The sequence below is a fragment of the Neomonachus schauinslandi genome, chromosome 4 (assembly GCF_002201575.2).
Source record: "Neomonachus schauinslandi chromosome 4, ASM220157v2, whole genome shotgun sequence".
Classification (NCBI taxonomy): Eukaryota; Metazoa; Chordata; class Mammalia; order Carnivora; family Phocidae; genus Neomonachus; species Neomonachus schauinslandi.
The window spans coordinates 10837042-10855467 of NC_058406.1; the positions used below are offsets into that span (position 1 = coordinate 10837042).

The window sequence follows — 18426 nt, forward strand, 5'->3', positions numbered from 1 at the left end:
TCGGAGGAGAGTTCTGGAAGTTGAGGCCTCGGGCCAGGGTTGTCTGAGTGCCAGCAGCACCCCCACACACACCAAGGGTGACTACCAGAAACGTCTGCGGACAGTGCCAGATGTCCCCGGGGAGGGGGGAATCTCACCCCTGATTGGGAACCATGGTCCTGGTCTCCAGCCAGCTGACAAGCTGTCAGGGCTCACGTCATGCTTTCATTCACTCGACGCTCTTCGTTAGGTTCCAAGTTTATTCTAGGCGTTGGGGATTCCATATGGAATCCAGGCACGGTCCCTGCAGTTCATCAAATGACGGCCCTGACAGGTGACCCAGTCGGAACAGGGCACCATGGCCCAGGCATGAGGCGGGACTCAGTCTCCCAACCCAAGGTGAGGTCAGAGGGAGCTGGGACCCAAAGGGTAACAACAAAGTAGTCACATTTAGCTCAGAATCTGCCAGAAAGCAGACATTCCATAAACACCTGATGAACGAGTAAAGGTGCGACCGACGATGAGGATGGAAACCGGAAGGTGGTGGGCTGAGGAGTAAGTGTGAGGAGAGGACAGGACAGGACTTGTCTGGGAGGAAAGGCCGAATAGGAAGGAGGCGTGGTCCAGTGGTTGGGGCTCCACTCCTCACCAGCCTCGCTGACTGGCCACCGGCAAGTTCTGTCCCTCCTGTGCCCATTTCCTCCCCTGCAAATGGAGTTCATGATCCCTGCCTCATAGAGTAGCTGGAAATATTTCATGAGCTTGTACGTGGGGGTCCCAGTCTGTGCTGCAGAACCCATGGCGGGGCCCATTAGGTGGAGAGGGCGGCAGAGTGTAGGGGGGGTGGCTAAGTTGTAAAAGACGCAGGTGTGTTTATAAGCCCAGGGGAAGGAGAGCATCAGTTGCATGCGGACTGTAATGACGCTCACGGGTCCCTCTGATTCAGCCCAGGAGGAGGTGATGCAGCGAGACCCCCCAGCGGCACCTCCGATGGAGAGCAGTGTCAAAGACGAAGTATGTGACACCTTGATGTGAGTACCCAGGCCAGAGACACCCCTCCCCACCCCCACTTCTGGCCACGTCGTCGGACCCTGAAAAAAAGGAGTCGAGTCTGGGGTCTTCTCGCTGTCATTTGAATTTCTCGATCCTCTAGCAGGTCAGGATGATGTCATGGTAAGATCTGGGTGGATCTATGTTCAGATCCCAACTCAACCCCTTGCAGGTGTGTGGCTCTGGGCAAGTCACGTCCCATCGCTGCACCTTAGCTTAATCACTTGTGAAATAAGCTGGTACTTGTCATAGCTCAGCCTCAGACTGAACCCAGCTGGGATCCTCTGTCCTATCTCCCTATATTTTTTTTTTTTTTTGCATCAAAATGAATTTTTGCTTTGAGAATTTTTAAAGAGCGTGCTTCTCCCCCTTGCTGGGACTGGTATCCCTTGGACCCGCACTGAAGGAGGATCACTTTGCATTTCTACCTGGCCCCTTCCAGGCACTGGGGACATCCTGGAGACTGAGGTGAGCTGACTTGGCCTGTCTTTGTGAGTTTCAGAGGGGATCTACTGACCGCTCAGAAGGAAATCCTGTCTCAGCAGGAGGTCATCATGAGGCTAAGGAAAAACCTCACGGAAGCCCACAACCGAATGTCAGATTTGAGAGGTTTGTATGATTGCCTGTGTCTCTTGACTTCCTGACCCACTTTGAGAAAGGAAAGAACAGGCTTAAGAGTTGGAAAGCTTAGCATTAAAAATCCTGCTGACCTGCTTTCCTGGGCGGTCACAGCATTTGAGCATTTGTACCTCAGTCAGCAAGACAGATGCCTGATCAGGGGGCCACAGGGAGCATTCTCAGAGGGCTTCAGACCTCTGCATTGAAATGCAACTTTCCTTTTGAGAAAAATGCCCTTTTGCCTTAGAGGATTTGTCTCTGGAGGCAAAGGCTGGGAGGGAGGGCATAAACCCCAGCACCCCCCAGCTCTGGGACCTAGAGCAAGGTATTCTCTCCTCACCTCCCCTTCCTCCTGTGCAAAATCACCTACAACACACCTATTTCCTGGAGCTGGCTGGACATTAGAGACCTCCTACACTAGGGACCAAAGAGCACGAACCAGTCTAGCTGAATATTCCTACTTTGCTCTTTTTCTCTCCCCGCCCCAACCCCATCCTTTCATTTCTGCCTCCCCTCTTTTGCTTCTTATAGACATTTTCTCCTTCCTAGCCCCAAAATGCACAGGCAGGTGGGAGTCAGGAGACAGAACCTGGTTTGGGGAAGTCAAGGGAGGGCAAAGAGCACTTCTCTTGTCTTGTCCCCATCTCAAACCCTGTGTACCCCCAAAACCTTCAGTGGTATTTGCTCCCCCTAGAGCTATACTGTCAACGCCCCCAGGGCATTTATGGCTGAATTTTCCAAAGAGTGATTGTTTTCATACTAAGGTAGGAGAAAGTATAGTAGAGAGGCTAGCAGGTCCAGTTCTAGAATTAGGAGACGTTGGACCTGGTTCTGGATCTGCTACTTATTTTAGTCCCCGGAGTTTCGGCAAGCACCTTTACCTCTCCAAGCCTGTTTCTGCCTCCGTGAAGTGGGGCTGTGACCAGTAACTCACTTGGAGGGTTGCTATGAAAATCTGAGGTAATGCAAGTGTCTCCGTTTGGGTTTTGCCAACAGAGGCTGACCCTGAGACCAGAATGCTCCTGCGGGTGGTGGGTTTGAGAGGCGATCCCAGGACCAGCAGGAATGGAGGTAGACTAGAGGCAGGAGAGGGACGAAGGCAAAGAAAGCTGTGTTGTCAGTCAGGGGCAGAGCGGGCAGCTGGAGCTGAATTCTGCAGGGGGCGAACGCTGGGGAGCAGGGTACAGCGCAGCCCCCCGGTCGCCCGCCCGAGGGGTGAGGGGAACCGGGCTGTGAATTCCAGTCTCGGGTGGAGGCTGATGCACCTGGCAGACCCAGGAGCAGAGCAGACCCCAGAGGCCGGAGAAGGAACGCCCTTAGGCAAACAGATGCAGAAGCAGGCAGCCAAAGGTGGACCAGGGAGCCCCCAGAGGCCACAGGTGCAAAGGCAGGGCCCTGACAGCTTCTGGAACACTGGGGTCAGACAGGGCTTTGCTGTCATTTGCTAAGACACAGGCACACCCCCTGGCTGTTACTAACGCCCCCCCAGTCCCGCCGCAAGAATTCCTGGAGCGTGGGCCGCCTCATGGTTCTTGTAGACCTGGCCGATGGGCCGTGGCCCTGGCAGAGCCCCGAGGCGGGAGACCCCCTCACCAGCTTTCCTGTCTCTCCAGGGGAGCTTAATGAAAAGCAGAAGATGGAACTGGAGCAGAACGTGGCGCTGGTCCAGCAACAAAGCAGCGAGCTGAGAGCGCTCAAGGAGAAGATGGTGCAGCTGACGGGCCTGGTGGAGAGGAAGGACAGGGAGCTGGAGGTCCTCAAGGAGGCGCTCAGGTGTGTGGGAAGGCCCTCATGGTATAGGGGGCCCAGACACACCCAAGTGCCCAGGGAGCCTCCCACGTGGAGGTCACTCGGTAATGTTGAAGGGGGGGAGGGAGGGAGGGAGGGAGGGAGGGAGGGAGGGAGGGATGGATGGATGGATGGATGGATGGCAGGCATGTGTTTCATTACTGCACAACCTCATCATTTAAAACAGGGTTTTGCTTAGTTCTGTGCCTCGCAAACATTCCTGCCCAGTATTCCAGAGGACAGGCCTCAGCTTAAATGCCACTTCCTCCAAGGAGCCCTCTGTCACTTACCCTCACCAAACAGAGCCAAGGGCTCCTACTCTGCCCGGGGTCTCTCAGCCCCTGCACTCTGTACAACCTAACACTTCTCACACAGCCAGGCTGCTATGGCCTGTTTGACTATCCACCTTCCCCATAAGGACCCCATACAGACCTTGCCTGCTGTTGACTCCCCAGCATTCACACAGTGCCTGGCGCATAGGGAACTTTATAAATATTGATGGAACCAACGTATAAACTGGGGTAAAAGAAGTCAGCTTAAAATAAATGTAAGATTTCATTGTCATTCCACGGATTAGTCTGAAAAATACATGTGAGTTTGCAGCTTCATCCACAACTTGCCCTTATTTTGACATAAGAGTAATGTTTTCTCCAAGAAACGTTGAGTAAAAGCCACATCTTGTGACTACCCTGTAGCTTCATATGCCTCCTGGCTCCTGGCCAAGACAGATTCACATAGTGGTTAAAGACACAGGCTGCCTGGATTCAAAGCCAGCCACCTTTACTTACAAGCTTCATGACCACGGGCAAATTGCTGTGTGTCTCTCTCCTTGCCTGTAAAATGAGGCAAAGAGAGTCCCCAACTCATGGGATTGTTACGAGAAATAGAAGGGTTAACACGTACAAAGTGTTAGAAACGGCAGATACGCGGTAAATGCCCCAGCAAATGCCCCAGAGGGTGTCCCGCAGACCTAGTATGGGAAACAAAGGGGACAGGTGTCTGCTGCCCTGGCCACGATTTTAGAAGTCCCCTGAAACTAAAGGCTCCAGAAATCTGCCGGCAGGAGACTTGAAGACCCGAAGGTTTCAGTTACCTATAAAAATGGAGTTCCTTTTTCTGTTCTGTCACTGGCTCCAAAGGTCAGTCGTGGTTCCTGGAACCTCAGGCTGCCAGCCATCCTGCTGTCCAGTGACTCATCTTCTCTGCCCTAGGGCCTCCCAAGAGAAACACAGAGTCCAGCTGTACAAGGAGAAGGAACAGAAGCCCAGGAACACGGCCCAGATGTGTGACATCTCGGTGCAGATAGAACCGGTCCACACTGACATTCTCTTGAGCAGTCAAGAGGTGAGTGCCGCCGAGGCCTGGCCACTCAGGGGGACAATGCTAAAAAAAAGAGCCCCACGGTGCCCGTCTTTGCTTCTGAAAATATTTGCATTCTAAGTTCCAAAGATCTGACTTGCTTATGTGAAATGCGCACAGTAAAAAGCGGTAGTCCCCGCCCTCCTCCCGAGGCCACTGGAGGTCACAGCTGTGGGCAGTTTGACACATGCACCATCAGCCCTTTTCCTCACAGAGCCTGCCCTACCCTCATACAGGCGCAACCCCGCAGTGTACGAAGACCAGCCTCAGCTCCAGGCCGCCCGGGTTCCATCCCGGGGTGGGACTCCTGCACCCAGAAACGCTGACCCCAGGGAGGTAATTGTATGCCGGCTCCCTTGTCTGGAAAGTAGCAGGATGACAGCCACCACCGTGTGGGGTTGTAGAGAAACAAATTTTGTTTATGCACACAAGCACACACACCCTATATATGCATGTTTATACAAGAGATCTTTTTGCAAAATAATGGTATTAAGCCATGTATATTCTGCAACGTGTATTTTTCCCCCACTGAACACTATATATATAAAGACCCTCTTTCCTAGTAAGTATATTAAGAACCACTCTGTTCTTTTAATTGGGTGCGTAGAATTCCACTGCCTCCCTCTTGTCCACCCCGAGTCCCCTGCGGGTGGACACTGAGGCTGTGTCTACTTTCACACGTTGCTATAGTTAATGTCCCTGTAGGTTTGTACATAGAACAAATTCCCCAGATGTGAAAATGCAGGGTCCAGAGGGCATCCCAAATTGTGCTTGATGGGGCCAGACTGTCTTCCCAAAGAGCCATGTACCATTTCTGCTGCATGCCCGTCTCTCCCTGACTCCTCTTGGGGTGCCTGGCCAGAAGCCTTTGCATGTCTGGACGCCTCAGCTGCTCAGAACACAGGGAGCGTGTCTCCGAGTGAGAACAGCCTTCACCACGCTGCCCCCCAAGGTGGCACTCCCACTCTGCCCTGGGATGCTTCCCATTGTCCGTGGAAGGCTGACTGCGGGTGCAGCGATTCCTTGAGGCCTCGGGTTTCCTGGAGCCCAGGGACATCCTTTTCCCCTTTGCTTTATGAAACTAGAGAACAGGGCATTTCAGTAATGGGCTTTGGATCTTCACTTGGAAACAGGGCCAAATGTGTCAGCTTGCCTTCCTGCTTTCTCAAAGATGCCATTCCCCTGCCAAACAGCAGTGAGCCAGGGCCGCACGCAGCTTGAACGAAAGGGCTCGAGGCCCAGCCATCTGGACAGCACCATCGCTGTCCAGAGCGTTTCACAGAAGGTGAAGGTGCCCGGGGAAGCGCCAGCGGTCCCGCACCCTGAGCTCTGCGGGGCGGGGAGCAAGTCTCACTCCTGTCTCAGACCTGTCGGAATCCCGAGCTGTCAGTGCAGGACCCAGCCCATACTCGTTCACTCGCTCAACAACCATAGAGTGTCTGCTGCGTGCCAGGCCCGGGGTGGGCGCAGAGGGGGAGGCCCAGGGCTCCTGTTCACACCAGACCCCCTCCGACTCTGCACGAGTTTGCTAGAACGGATTGTTGACTGGATACCGAGATTATTAGTTTCCCTTATGAGGCAGGATTAACTGAAGAGGATGGGGGAGGGAGGCTGCAAGATAAAAGGAAAAAAGTATTTGTTCTTTCTCCGAATGGCTTTCCAAACTCAGGCTACTTCCTGCTTTCTAAGCCAGAGTGGGTCAGAGGGCTTCAGAGTTGTATGAGAAAGAATCTCCATCTTCTTCTCTAAATAAACAAATTCCCAGAAGAGCCATGAGTAAGGGTCACTTCGGGCTCGGGCATACTCTTCAGACAGAATAAAGGCTGTCACCAAGCCTCGCTGCTGTGGCTGCCCCAGCCTCAGGTCAGTAGACCCTATCCTCCTCTCCACACTCCTACACACGTGTGTGCATACACACACACACACACACACACACACGACATTCCTGGGCAAACATACATCCTCAAAGACAGCAAGGCCAGTGTAGAATCAACCTGGGAAGAGTGGACCAGCCATGCAGCCTATAAGCAGGCTGAAGCCCATGTCAGGGTCAAGTGAGGTCCTACTAAGTCCAGCCAGGAGTGGCACGTCCCCTTCTTTTTGCTGCTGAGCCCTAGTCCCAGCCAGAAAGCTGGAACAAGCTCCTTCCCACCCTGTTTCTAACCTCATTTCAGTCAGGCTCCGTAACTGTGGACCGTCTACTAAGCTCGGGCACAGTGCTGGGCCCTGGGAACACCACAGTCTCCAATGGAGACAAAGACTTTGCTCTCACGGAGCCCATGTGTTGCATAGAGTTCATTACTGGGCTTCAGGGGGGCCCTGAACCTCCAGAATCTGCATGCAAAATTCTTAAAGATTTATTTGAGAGAGAAAGAGCAGGGGGGAGGGGCAGAGGGAGAGGAAGAGAGAGAATCCTCATGCAGGCTCCCCACTGAGTGCATATCCCGATGCGGGGCAAGATCCCAGGACCCTGAGATCATGACCTGAGCCGAAATCAAGACTCAGACACTCAACCAACTGAGCCACCCAGACGCCCCTGTACGCAAATTTTTGTGTGTCTGGGAATTTTTCTGAAAAATGGAACCTTGCATTCTTCTGAATCTGAAAGGTGGGCATGACCCTTAAAAGATAGAGAAGACCTCTCCTTGTCTATGCCTTTCATAAGCCCTACACTAGCTCTGTGCTCTGTGCCTGGTGGCTGCCATATTGGATGGAGCAAGAAGTGGAACCGTTCCTTCATCCCGGAAAGTTCTGTTGGACAGTAGAACCTCCAGAAGTCTCGGAGGAAGGTTTTCCTTTCTCCAGACCAACCGCGAGCCAATCTATCAAATTCCCCCTAGCAAATATTGAAGAGCCATCCCTATTTCCAGTCAGAAAGAAAGTACCATGTGTTCTTATCTAAAAATGCCCCCTCCTGGAGCAGAATTTGATGTGATTATTCTGAGACAAGACCCAAATGACAACAAATGGAAACCCAAGCTTAGAAGAATATTAGAAGAAAATATAAAACACAGGGAGGGAACATAGAGGGTGTTTTATTTATAGATATGTTAAGTAGGTAAGAGAGTTGGAAATCTTCCTAGATGTGACTTTATATTTGAAATGAAAAATTTAAATTCCTTCTGCGCTGAAGCCCCTTACAGTAGCTTCCAAGGTACTAAGTGACAGGGTCTCTGCTAGTCATGAGTTGTACATGTTTCTTGGACTATAAAAGAGAGATTCTGGGGCGCCTGGGTGGCTCAGATGGTTGGGCATCTGCCTTCGGCTCAGGTCATGATCCCGGGGTCCTGGGATCGAGTCCCGCATCGGGCTTCCTGCTCCTTGGGAGCCTGCTTCTCCCTCTGTTTCTCTCTGTCTCTCATGAATAAATAAATAAAATCTTTAAAAAAAAAAAAAAGAGAGAGATTCTGACCCCTGATAAAACTAACCTCTACACCATTCTGGCCACAGGAACAATCCTTCAGGGATCTAGGGGCCAAGTGCAAAGGGTCCCGACATGAGGAAATCATTCAGCGTCAGAAAAAGGCCTTGTCTGAACTGCGTGCGCGAATTAAGGAGCTTGAGAAGGCCTGCTCATCAAGTAAGTTCCCTCCCTGCTGGTCTCCCTCTCCCTGCTCAGAGCCCTGAGCCCCAGACTCTAGAGGTCACTCTGGGCACTGACATCGGCCAGGACCACCGTCTTCTGTCCTGTCACTTCATAGCCAAAAGGACATTGTCATACGAGGAAAGATGGCAGGCATGATCTCAGAGTCAAGGGCAAGCCTTAATCTTAAATAAATGGGATTTCCTAAAAAACTCACTACATTGTCCTTTTTCTTATTTCGCTGTGGCCTGGTGGGAACTTTGTCATGGACTAACAGTGCAAGGATCAGCTTGGGAACCTCCTAGAATACTCTGTTTAGAAGGGATAACGTTTTCAAGACACTGCACCTGTTGCTGGGGGGTGGGGGGAAGTGCTGGGCTAGGCCCCAGAAGCCAGGGTTCAAGTTCCAGCCTGGTTCCTGTGGCTGAAAGTTCACCGTCCATGTCTCGGCCCTGGCTCCTGCGAGGCCCCAGCCTCCTACTAACTATGTGTGACCTTGGACAAGCCATTTACCTGTCTAGGCCTATTTCTCACCTGCCAAGGGAGGGTGGTGGAGATCAGCACTGGCCTGCAGTAAGGTCCAGTAAACCACAGCTGTGATTTCTTTTTAAGATTTTATTTATTTATTTGAGAGAGAGAGAGAGGGCACGAACTGAGGGGTGGGGCAGGGAGAGGGAGAAGCAGACTCCCTGCTGAGAGGAGAGCCCAACTCGGGCTCGATCCCGGGACCCTGAGATCATGACCTGAGCTGAGGTCAGATGTTTAACCAACTGAGCCACCCAGGTGCCCAGCAGCTGTGATTATTACAATCAATAACTTCTTCCTGACCCTTTCTTTTGACTCTCATTTATTTTATAGATCATAAGGACCACCTGACTGAATCCTATCTAGACTTAAAGACGGTCAGAATGGAAAAAAATGTCCAGAAATTCTTGCACGCAAAACCTGATTTGCCAACTCTCTCAAGAATAGAGATCGGAGCGGTAACCAAAGAAAGTTTCTCTCTGCGGTGACACGTGGAGAGGGTGGGCGTGGGGGCAGACACTAGCCGAGTGCCCCAGCACGGCCTCACACGTCAGTGGCTTGGGGCCAGGCCTCCCTGGGAGGCCAGCGTCTGCACCACCGGCTCAAGGCTTTGGTGAACCAGCAGCCCCATGTCTGAACAGAGAGGTTGCTCTCCGTTTGTGCCCAGCGTGTTAAATCATTGCACTGACCCTGGTCCAGAGCAATCTCTGGTGGGCCCTCCTTTTCACACGATGTGTTATATCCCGCAGAAAATACTCAACAGGCTAATTTTTAACAATATGCCATGAGTTTGCCTGAAGTTTGCTTTGCACGGCAAACTGAGAAGCATGAACACATAAAGAGCAGCCGGAGGGTTGATTAAGAGGACGCAAGTTCTAGAGTCAGAGGGACCTGTGTCCGAATGCCAGTCCCGCCCTCCGTGTGACCTCGGGCGGGCTCTTAGCCTTTCTGGGCCTCCTTTTGCCCAGCTGCGCACTGATGAGAACCTAGAGGTGGCTGGTTTAAGTGCTTATCCCCGCGTCGGCTCAGAGCAAACACTTAATAAATGATAGCTGTTATGATTGCTTAATAGTATTTAGATAGTGACACTCAAGAAACCCTTCCTCTCTTAAGGGAAATAGTTGTATTTGCTAGGGTTTTCAGAAGTGGTTTGACCGTTATGTTGAAGGTGCCCTGTACCCTAAATGGATGTTTGATGGGTGCCTGATTGACACCTGACAATGGACCGCTCGGGTCACGGTCAATCACGGGATCTGCTGGGCGTGGCTTGCTTCCACAGCTGGATCTACACCACGCAGAGGCTTTTAGACCACGGAACAAAGTCATCCTATCTGTATCAACATTCTCCTGCACCATTTTTCTGGACATTTGCTAGGGATGTGAGTCTTCAGCAATGTGCTGGCTTTCTGGATAAGCCCTCATTCTCCGAGGCTGGAAGTGGAGAGACAGTCTCCAGGTGGGGAACTCAGCTGGCTCTCCTATCCTGACCTGCTTCCCAAGATTTACCTTCTCCCTAGCACTGACCCTATGCCACCACCACGACCACAGAGCAAGAGAGCCTCCAGCCCTCTCGGAAGAGCTCAGTCCTCCAAGGTTGGCAATAATGCAAATTGAAAGAAGAGAAGGAGCAGGAGGAAGGCTCGCTGACATCTATTAAGTGTTTGCCGTGTGCCAGGCACTGAGCTAATCTATCATTTATCATTCAGCCAGTTATCATTCAAACCTCACAGCAGCCTTGTGCTGGAGTTGCTGTCATGATCCCCATTCTACAGATAAGAAAAGTTAGACTTCAGGCAGTCAGGTACCTCACCCAAGGTCACAGCATAATGACTGATGGACCCAGGACTGTGTCTAGCTCTTCCCTTCTCTGTCTGCAGAGAAGGACATGGGGACTATGTGATTAAACCTCATCCACCAGATTCTGCCTTAGGTGACCCTCCATCAGGAAAAGAAGGGGAACCCGGAGCGGGATACGGAAGACACCGCCCAGGGCTGGAGACGCTGAGTGGTACTTCAGGCTCTGTCATCCTCAAATCCCCTCCTTCACACTCAGCGCTAGAGATGGAGAGACAAATAGCTCACGCTTATCTATCACAGTCACTTGCTGAGCCTTTATGTTTTTGTAGTCAGTTTTTTTTTAATCTCAGAGGTTTACAGTGGAGTGCCAGCAGATGCTATGGGCCATGAGATGCTCGGGGTGAGCACTTAAAACCCAGTTTGCTTTTTAGGGAGATTTATTACAGTTATTTATGGTCTTCCAGACTCCCTGATCTGTCTGGTGGCTCTTCCGTGTGGTCAGTAGGGACTTTCAGCAGCCAGCTGGCTGAGAGGGTGTTACAGAGGGCACAGCTGTGAACACCACTGGGCATTGTTTCTGGAATGGGTCTGAAGGGATCCTCGCCCAGCAGGTTCCAGCACTAGGAGAAGGTTTGGCCAGATTTGGTGACGGTATAGTTTCTGTTGCCTAAAAATGAGATTCCTTTAATAAAAGGAGGAAAGCTATTTTCTCTGCCCACTCTGTGCCAGGTGCCATGCTGGGCGCAAGAGATGGAATAGTGAGCAAAAGCAACACGACCTCTGTTTTTATGAAGCTTGTCCTCTAGACTGGGGTTTCTCAACCTGAGCAGCACTGATAATTTGGGCCAGGTAATCCCTTGTTTGGGAGGCCATCTGATGCACTGTGGGATGTTTAGCAGCATCCTTGCCCTCCACCCTCCAGCTGCAACAACCAAAATGTATCCTGGCATTGACGAAGGTCTTGGGCATGCAGGGGAGGGTGGACAAAATCACCCTTGACCGAGAACCACTGGTCCAGAGGGAAGACAGTAAGTAACCAGAGAACGAGGCAAGTGAGAGTCATGTTCTGAAGGGTGGGAGCGCAGTTACCAGAAAGCAGTTGACAGAGGAATCAGACGGGCTGGTCAGGAACTGAAAGGAAAATCAACTCTCTCGAGTCATTCTTCGATAACTACGGTGTTTTATCTCCAGGATGTAGACATTCACAATGGCATGCCAAGAGAGTTTTCACTTCTTTTTTATTTCAGCCTCAGAATGGCCTTGCCAACTCAGCCATCCCAGCCATGGAAAAGTCAGGGAAAATGGATGTAGCTGAGGCTTTCGATCTCAGTGAAAAGCTGGTATGTACATACAGCACCGTCCCCTCCTGTCCAAAGCTGGGTCCCCCACAGTCATCGTTAACCACCAGAGAGTGTAACTAAACATGAGCTTCGCACGCATATTTACTTGTAATAATAGCTCCGCAAGACCCATCTACTCTCCCAGCATGGGTCAGACGTTGCATAGGCCAATTCCTTGAAAAACTAGGTAGTTAGAATGAATGTTTATGTCTGTTGTCACTTTTCCTCCTGGTTCTCAAAAAGGCATAGCATAAAGGGATGTGGAGTAAATGAAAGTCCTACTGAAAGCCCAGTGGCACTCGCTTCCAAGCATGGGTGTGTTCTTGGCAATTGTAGAAAATGAACGACAGAATTAGATGTTGGCTTCCTCAGAGCAGCCACCAGCAGCCTTGGGCCAGGCCTCTTATCTGCCAAACGCTTTCCTCGTAGTACATGGACATGAGCAAAACGCTCGGGAGTCTGATGAACATCAAGGACATGTCCGGTCACATATCCATGAAATACCTCTCTGCAAAAGAGAGAGAGAGAGTCAACCAGCTCCGACAAAGGGACCTCGATCTGGTGTTTGATAAGATCACCCAACTCAAGAACCGGCTGGAGAGAAAAGAGGAGCTTTTGAGAGGATACGAAAAAGACATAGAACAGCTCAGGTACCGCCGGTGACCCCACAGAAAGGACCAGGTGTCCGTTCTCATGGCTGAACCTTGGGGCAGCAGCAGACCCGGGTCCAGGGCAGGCAGAGAGACCTTGGGGGCGGGGCGGGGGGGGCGGTGATGACTAGGGCCCGACAGAGGCGAATCTGTCCATGAGAAAGCAGCGATCGAGGTGCTCAGTGTTCGTTCTGTCTCTCTCTCCACGAACAAGCTGCACCTTGTGTGCATCTTGACTTAGGACTCACCATATGTACTTTCCATAGCTCACCCTATTCTAGTGGCCTCAGTTCCCCTACGCCCTCCCTGGGAAATGGGGGGGCTGTCTGGCAGCATACCCTCCTACTACACTTAGGCACCCGATGAGCTATTTATTCTGTCCTCTACGCCCCAAATCTGCTTGCCATGAAGCCACTAAGTTAGCCGCTGCCGGAAGTATTCTGAGGCTCTCCCAGGTTGGGGACATGGATGAGAAAGAGGAGGGGAAAAGAGCCTGTGTCTCTCCCGTGCGCTCAGGCAGAGCAAAGTGTCAGTGCGGATGTACCAGTCACAGGTGGCAAAGCTGGAGGACAGCATCTACAAAGAGGCAGAAGAGAAGGCTCTGCTGAAGGAGGCTCTGGAGCGCATAGAGCACCAGCTGCACCAGGAGAAGAGAATCAACAGGGCCATCCGGCAGCAGAAGGTGAAGGGTCTTGCTTGGGGCAGAACCTCGGAGGCTGCGGCCCCTTGGCTCCCTTTAGAAACAGCAAAGTGAGGGCCCGGGGGTCCGGGCAGCACAGAACACATTTACTGATGCAAAGGGAGGCGGCAGAATAGCTTTAGCATCAGACACACTTAGCTTCAGAACCTCGCTCTACCACTTACTCTGTCATCCCAGGTGGATTCCTTAACCTCTCTGAAACTCACTATCTAGCTCATGTGTATCTTTGTAAATCGTAGCTATTGTTTGCATTTTTATTGTGCTTCTAGGTGGTAGGGATACATAGATGAACAAGCAATCTGTGAATAAAGATTTGGGTTCACTATTCTAAGTGCTTGGAACATAGGTGACATCCAATAAATATTTGATGGATGGATGAGGATAGATGGATGGATGTCCTTGAAGATCCTTAAAGGATGTCCTTTAGTGCACAACAGACGGGTAAAGAGCTGGCTTCAGGCTGATTTAAGGATTTAAAGTCTCTGTCTAACGGGTGCTCAGGCTGCGTCATCCAGAGGCAGGCACCCAGCCAGCCCAGAGCATTTGGAGAGTGCTTTCCAAGTGGTGACATCTACACTGAGTTGCAAAGGAGAATTGGGAGTGTGTCCACCAGAGGCATGGGTGGGTGTGCATCCCGGGCTCTGGGAACCCCGGAGGAAAGGCAGGAGGAGGAGAGATCTGCCTCCTGGCATGAACTTGGTAGTAGCATTGCCTTGAGAAACTAAGATTGGAGACTCGGGCTGGTGATCCAGCCAAAAGCCCCCTCCTCCCCTCGCCTTGTTATCTCCTCTGTCACACAGCGCAGGAGTTAGTCCTGGGTTCAGATCCCGCCCCCTTCCACTTACTAACCTGTGGCCTCGTGCAAGTCCAGTCCCCTCTCTGAGCCCTGCTTCCTCACCGCGCGTGCCCTGCAGGGTTGTTGGGGAGACTGCACACGAGGCAGGTACTCTCCCTGTCCAAGCTCTCGCAGTGTGAACTCACGGGCCATGTGGTTTCGGGAGGTGAGGGACACCTAGAGGGACACTCTAAAGCATTAGCCCAGGGCCTGGCACTCGGCAGGTGGACGCTGCTCTCCTCCATGTGGCCAGAAGCCCGCACATGTGGTGGCTCAGGCAAGCTCTGCCTCAGACGCGGCCGAGGTGCGGCTGACAGCCTGGCACGCGTGACCAGCACCCAGACGAGCGCTTCGGAAGCTCCCCAACAGACATGGGCCTGCCCCGTGGTCGGCAGAGGGGCTGTCCTGTCTTCTCTGCAGTTTATACCCATAACCCCTCACTCCCGCATTCATTTCCAAACCAGACTCTCCCTCGTTCCTAACTCTTGCCAGAGGTAGAGCAGGTCCCAAGACTAAGATCAGGCAAACAAGGAAAATTACCATAACCGCTATCTCATGATCATCTATAGGCACCGGGCTCCCCCCCGGGCTTTGCAGCACCGATCGGGGTTACTAATGCCTTGGTAGCTCAGCCTGGTAGCTATGATGACCCCCCTTTTACAGATGAGGAAACTGAGCCTCAGAAAGTTAAGAGACTTGCCCAAGTTCACACCGTAGCTGGTAAGCAGAACCTAGACCTGGCCCCGGGACCACTGACCCTAGTTCCTGTGTTCTATGCTGGCCTCGCCCCATTCTTCTCCTTGTAAATGTTAGTTTTCCTGACTCGGGCTGTGTATTTGTGCATGCATGCTCGCATGTGTATAAGTGTAAAGAAGTGCGTGCGCGTATGCGCTGTATGTGTGTTTCTGTGTGTATATTTGTATGTCTGTTTGCATGTGTGTGTGTGTGTGTGTGTGTGTGTGTGTGTGTGTGTTGCCTGAATAAGCTCTAAGGAGGTCAAGCCGTAGAAGGCTATAGAAGGGTGCCCTCCTCCCCAACTAGGAGACGCTGGTCAGATAAGTTCCTTGCAGGAAGCTGCCCTCCTCCATCCTGCAAACCTTCCAGATAACAGGCTCCCCAGCTTGTAGCCCTAGAAATGAAAGCAGCCACCCTGCTCTGAGGGAGCCCCAGATGCGGGGTTTCTAGCATCCATGGCTCTGAATTAAACATCACAGGCTTCAGGCAAAGGACGATTTCCTTTCATACCAGCAAAGTCAGGGAGAGCTGGGCCAGTGACAGAGCTCTGACTTTTCCTTTGATGTGCCCTCTGGAGAGCTCACCCGTCCCTCAGGTGCCCCCCCACCCCGCCCTAGGACTTGGCAGGCTAGCCCCCAAAGCAGAAACACCAGACCACAGAATGGGACAACAAAGGGCCCCAAAAAGGCCATTGTCATGTGCTGGCTAAAAATATAAGAAAACCTGAGGATTTACATAATCAGGCTCTACATGCATTATTCATGAGCTGCCTCATTCATACACAATGCAAGGGCCATGCCAGCCTGTTGGGCACCAGACAGCCTTCTGTGCAGGAGGATCTAAAATGGCCAAATTGACCCTGCGTCTGTGTCCCCAGAAGAGTGGGAGCTGGGAATGTTCAAATTCCGGGAAGTCACAATTTAGGGAAAGATTATGAAAAACCACAGCCACAATCACAGCAGTGCTGACGTTACTGAGCCCTTCCCGAGTGGCAGGCACCTGCTCCACACTGCACCCGCTTCATCTCTCCATCAACCCTGCAAGGAATGCTGGCTCCCGGCCGCCCATTCAGAGAGGCTGAGAGAGGGCAGAGGCACCCGGCTGCCCAGCAGCAGAAACGGGACTACCCTCCCCCCGCCCCAGGCCTGCTGCCCTCCCTGACTCCAGTCCACTTCTCCACACCTGTTGCTCTCTGCACCTCCCTTTCTAGGAGGCCGCCCCCCCCATCCTCCACTCACCATCCTTCCTGGGGTTTTCATTCCAGGGCTTGGGTTTGCATTTAAGGTTTGTTATTCATATGTTGTGGGAAATTCCTGTTTGTCGGGAAATAAAAACCCATCAATTGTAAAGTTTTGCTGGATTCTAAAGGGAACTTGTATACATCTGTCTTGGCCGCAGTTCCTTCCAAGGAATATATTCGTTCTTTCAATGGAAGCTCAAGGAAAATAGGATTCCTTTTTGTTTCAAGTTTTACGCCTAATATTTTCATAAGGAGCCTTAATGTTTCCAGTCTCATGTATCAAAGTTCACCCATTCATAGAGAAGGAGTGGTTAAACCACTAGTTAATGAAATTACTCCCCTTGAGCTTCCCAACCAGTACCCTCCTCAAAAAAAAAAAAAAAAAGATGTAGTTTTTAGTTTGAATGTTTGAACATCTCTTCACCAAGCAGAACTTCCTGGAATCATACTTCCACACTCATACCTTTGGCTGTGACAATGAGACTGGATACAAAATGCGGGGAAAAGTTCAGTGCTGGGCATTCACAGAGACCCTTGCCGGTTATCAGCTCTGAACTTAGGAATGCGGGGGGGGGGGGGGGGGGTGCCGCTGGTGCTCCCTCCCTGTGACAGAGGGACAATGACCGTGGCCCAGGCTGTGCTCAGTCTCATCCAGTTCCCCCATCCCTAGATAAGGCAGCTGTGTCTCTCAGAGTTCAGAGGCGGCCTCTGGAGTCAAAGAAAGAGGGTTAAAGCCCCACCTCTGGCCCGGAGTGACCCCGAGTAAAGTGGGTCATGCCTTGTATCTCAGAGTCCTGGACAATCACCACCAAAAATGATAACGGGGGGACCCGAGAGGGTTAAATGACATGATGCCGACAGAGCCCGGTGCCTGGCGAGCATGGTTAGTCTGGGGGAGAGAAAGGACAACTTTTGGACGGGTGGGGCGAGGCCTGCGTCTCTTCCAGAGAGCTCCCTGCCCGCTGACACAGACGGCCGACCCCAAGCCGCTTTCCCGGGCCGCCTGGAGCCAGCGGATTTTTTGTGAAGCTCTCCTTTATAGTTGGTGAATACAGCTCGGGCTACGGCCAACAAGAGCTCAGATACTTTTTGTGAATGGGTTAAAGCTGTTATTTTCACTATGACATTTTTAAGTGCACAGAAGCTACCATTTGGAAGCGCGCACTCCCCTTCCTGGCCCTTTCTTAGGGCTTCAAGCGTGAGAAAGGCTCGAGTCTGGCTGGGGAAAGCCCCTCAGTTCTCCTGCCAATCAACCCTCCAGCCAATCAAAGCCTGGCCCAGGGGCGTGGCCACAACGTTGCCAGGTGGTGTCGGCGGGGAGCGGGGCTGGACCGTCCCGGCGCTTAATTAGCTCAGATCCTTCGTCTGGAAGGTGAGAGTTAAGGCGGCACCTCCCTCGGTGCGTTCGCTTCCAGGAGAGCACGGATACGAGCTCTTTCGCACCCAGAACTACTCAATACAAGCGCCCATACATCACCGATATCATCACTATCTTATTTAAATCACGATTTTCCAAAATTTTCTTGGGCCCAAGCATTCGCGAGATCCAGGTTTCCTCGGTGCCACTTGCGTGATTTTGACCAAGACCTAGAAATCAGTCGGTGTTGCGTAGGATGGGAACGGGTGGGCGGTACTCTGGCCCACGCAAGCATGAGAAAGTAAAATGTGGTGAGGGCGCTCTAGCGGGTGGAAAGAGGATGACGACCCTTTCCGCCCTTCATCCTCTGCCCACCAATTCCAGTGTGCCCCAGTGGCTCCCAGAAACCTCGGAGGTGTGTCCCAGAACGAAACAGGACAGGTCACACTAAACGCTCTCTTGCTCCCCTAATATTTTCACTCAGGAACGTTTAGAGGATCGCCAACAGAGAAATGCAAAAGAATCAACACCTTGCAACTGTTCCTTCAAAGAGAAAGAGAGGCAGGTATGGAGAGGTCTTCTGATCTCGCAGCCAGACACAAGATAGATACAGTAGATTCAAAGGGTAGAACCTGGTGGGGTATAGAAGCCAGCTTGTGCCCAGCCAGGAATACCCACACACCTCCACCTCCACCCCATTCCCTCCCCCCACCCCAGCCCCTACCCCTCCCTTGCCTGCAGTCTGAGCAAATGAACCTAAGAGACAGGCAAGCATCCAACCCACTATCTGGAGGTAAAGCCCCAGGGGGCAGGCAAGTGTAGTTTTGGCTGCACAACCACCCTAGGCACTGAGTGATCTGGGGACTTGGA

General features: G+C 52.0%; 1 protein-coding gene across 1 annotated transcript in view; it reads left to right on the plus strand.

The window, feature by feature from the left end:
* The window catches only part of FHAD1 (forkhead associated phosphopeptide binding domain 1), a 120980-nt gene that overhangs the window by 95682 nt on the left and 6872 nt on the right, over positions 1-18426 (plus strand). The window contains exons 22-31 of the mRNA XM_044913813.1: positions 926-1010; positions 1532-1638; positions 3261-3420; positions 4647-4779; positions 8245-8374; positions 9236-9360; positions 11947-12039; positions 12469-12689; positions 13206-13371; positions 18041-18121. Coding sequence (XP_044769748.1) covers positions 926-1010; positions 1532-1638; positions 3261-3420; positions 4647-4779; positions 8245-8374; positions 9236-9360; positions 11947-12039; positions 12469-12689; positions 13206-13371; positions 18041-18121 — 1301 coding nt within the window. The remainder of the gene's footprint in view (positions 1-925; positions 1011-1531; positions 1639-3260; positions 3421-4646; positions 4780-8244; positions 8375-9235; positions 9361-11946; positions 12040-12468; positions 12690-13205; positions 13372-18040; positions 18122-18426) is intronic.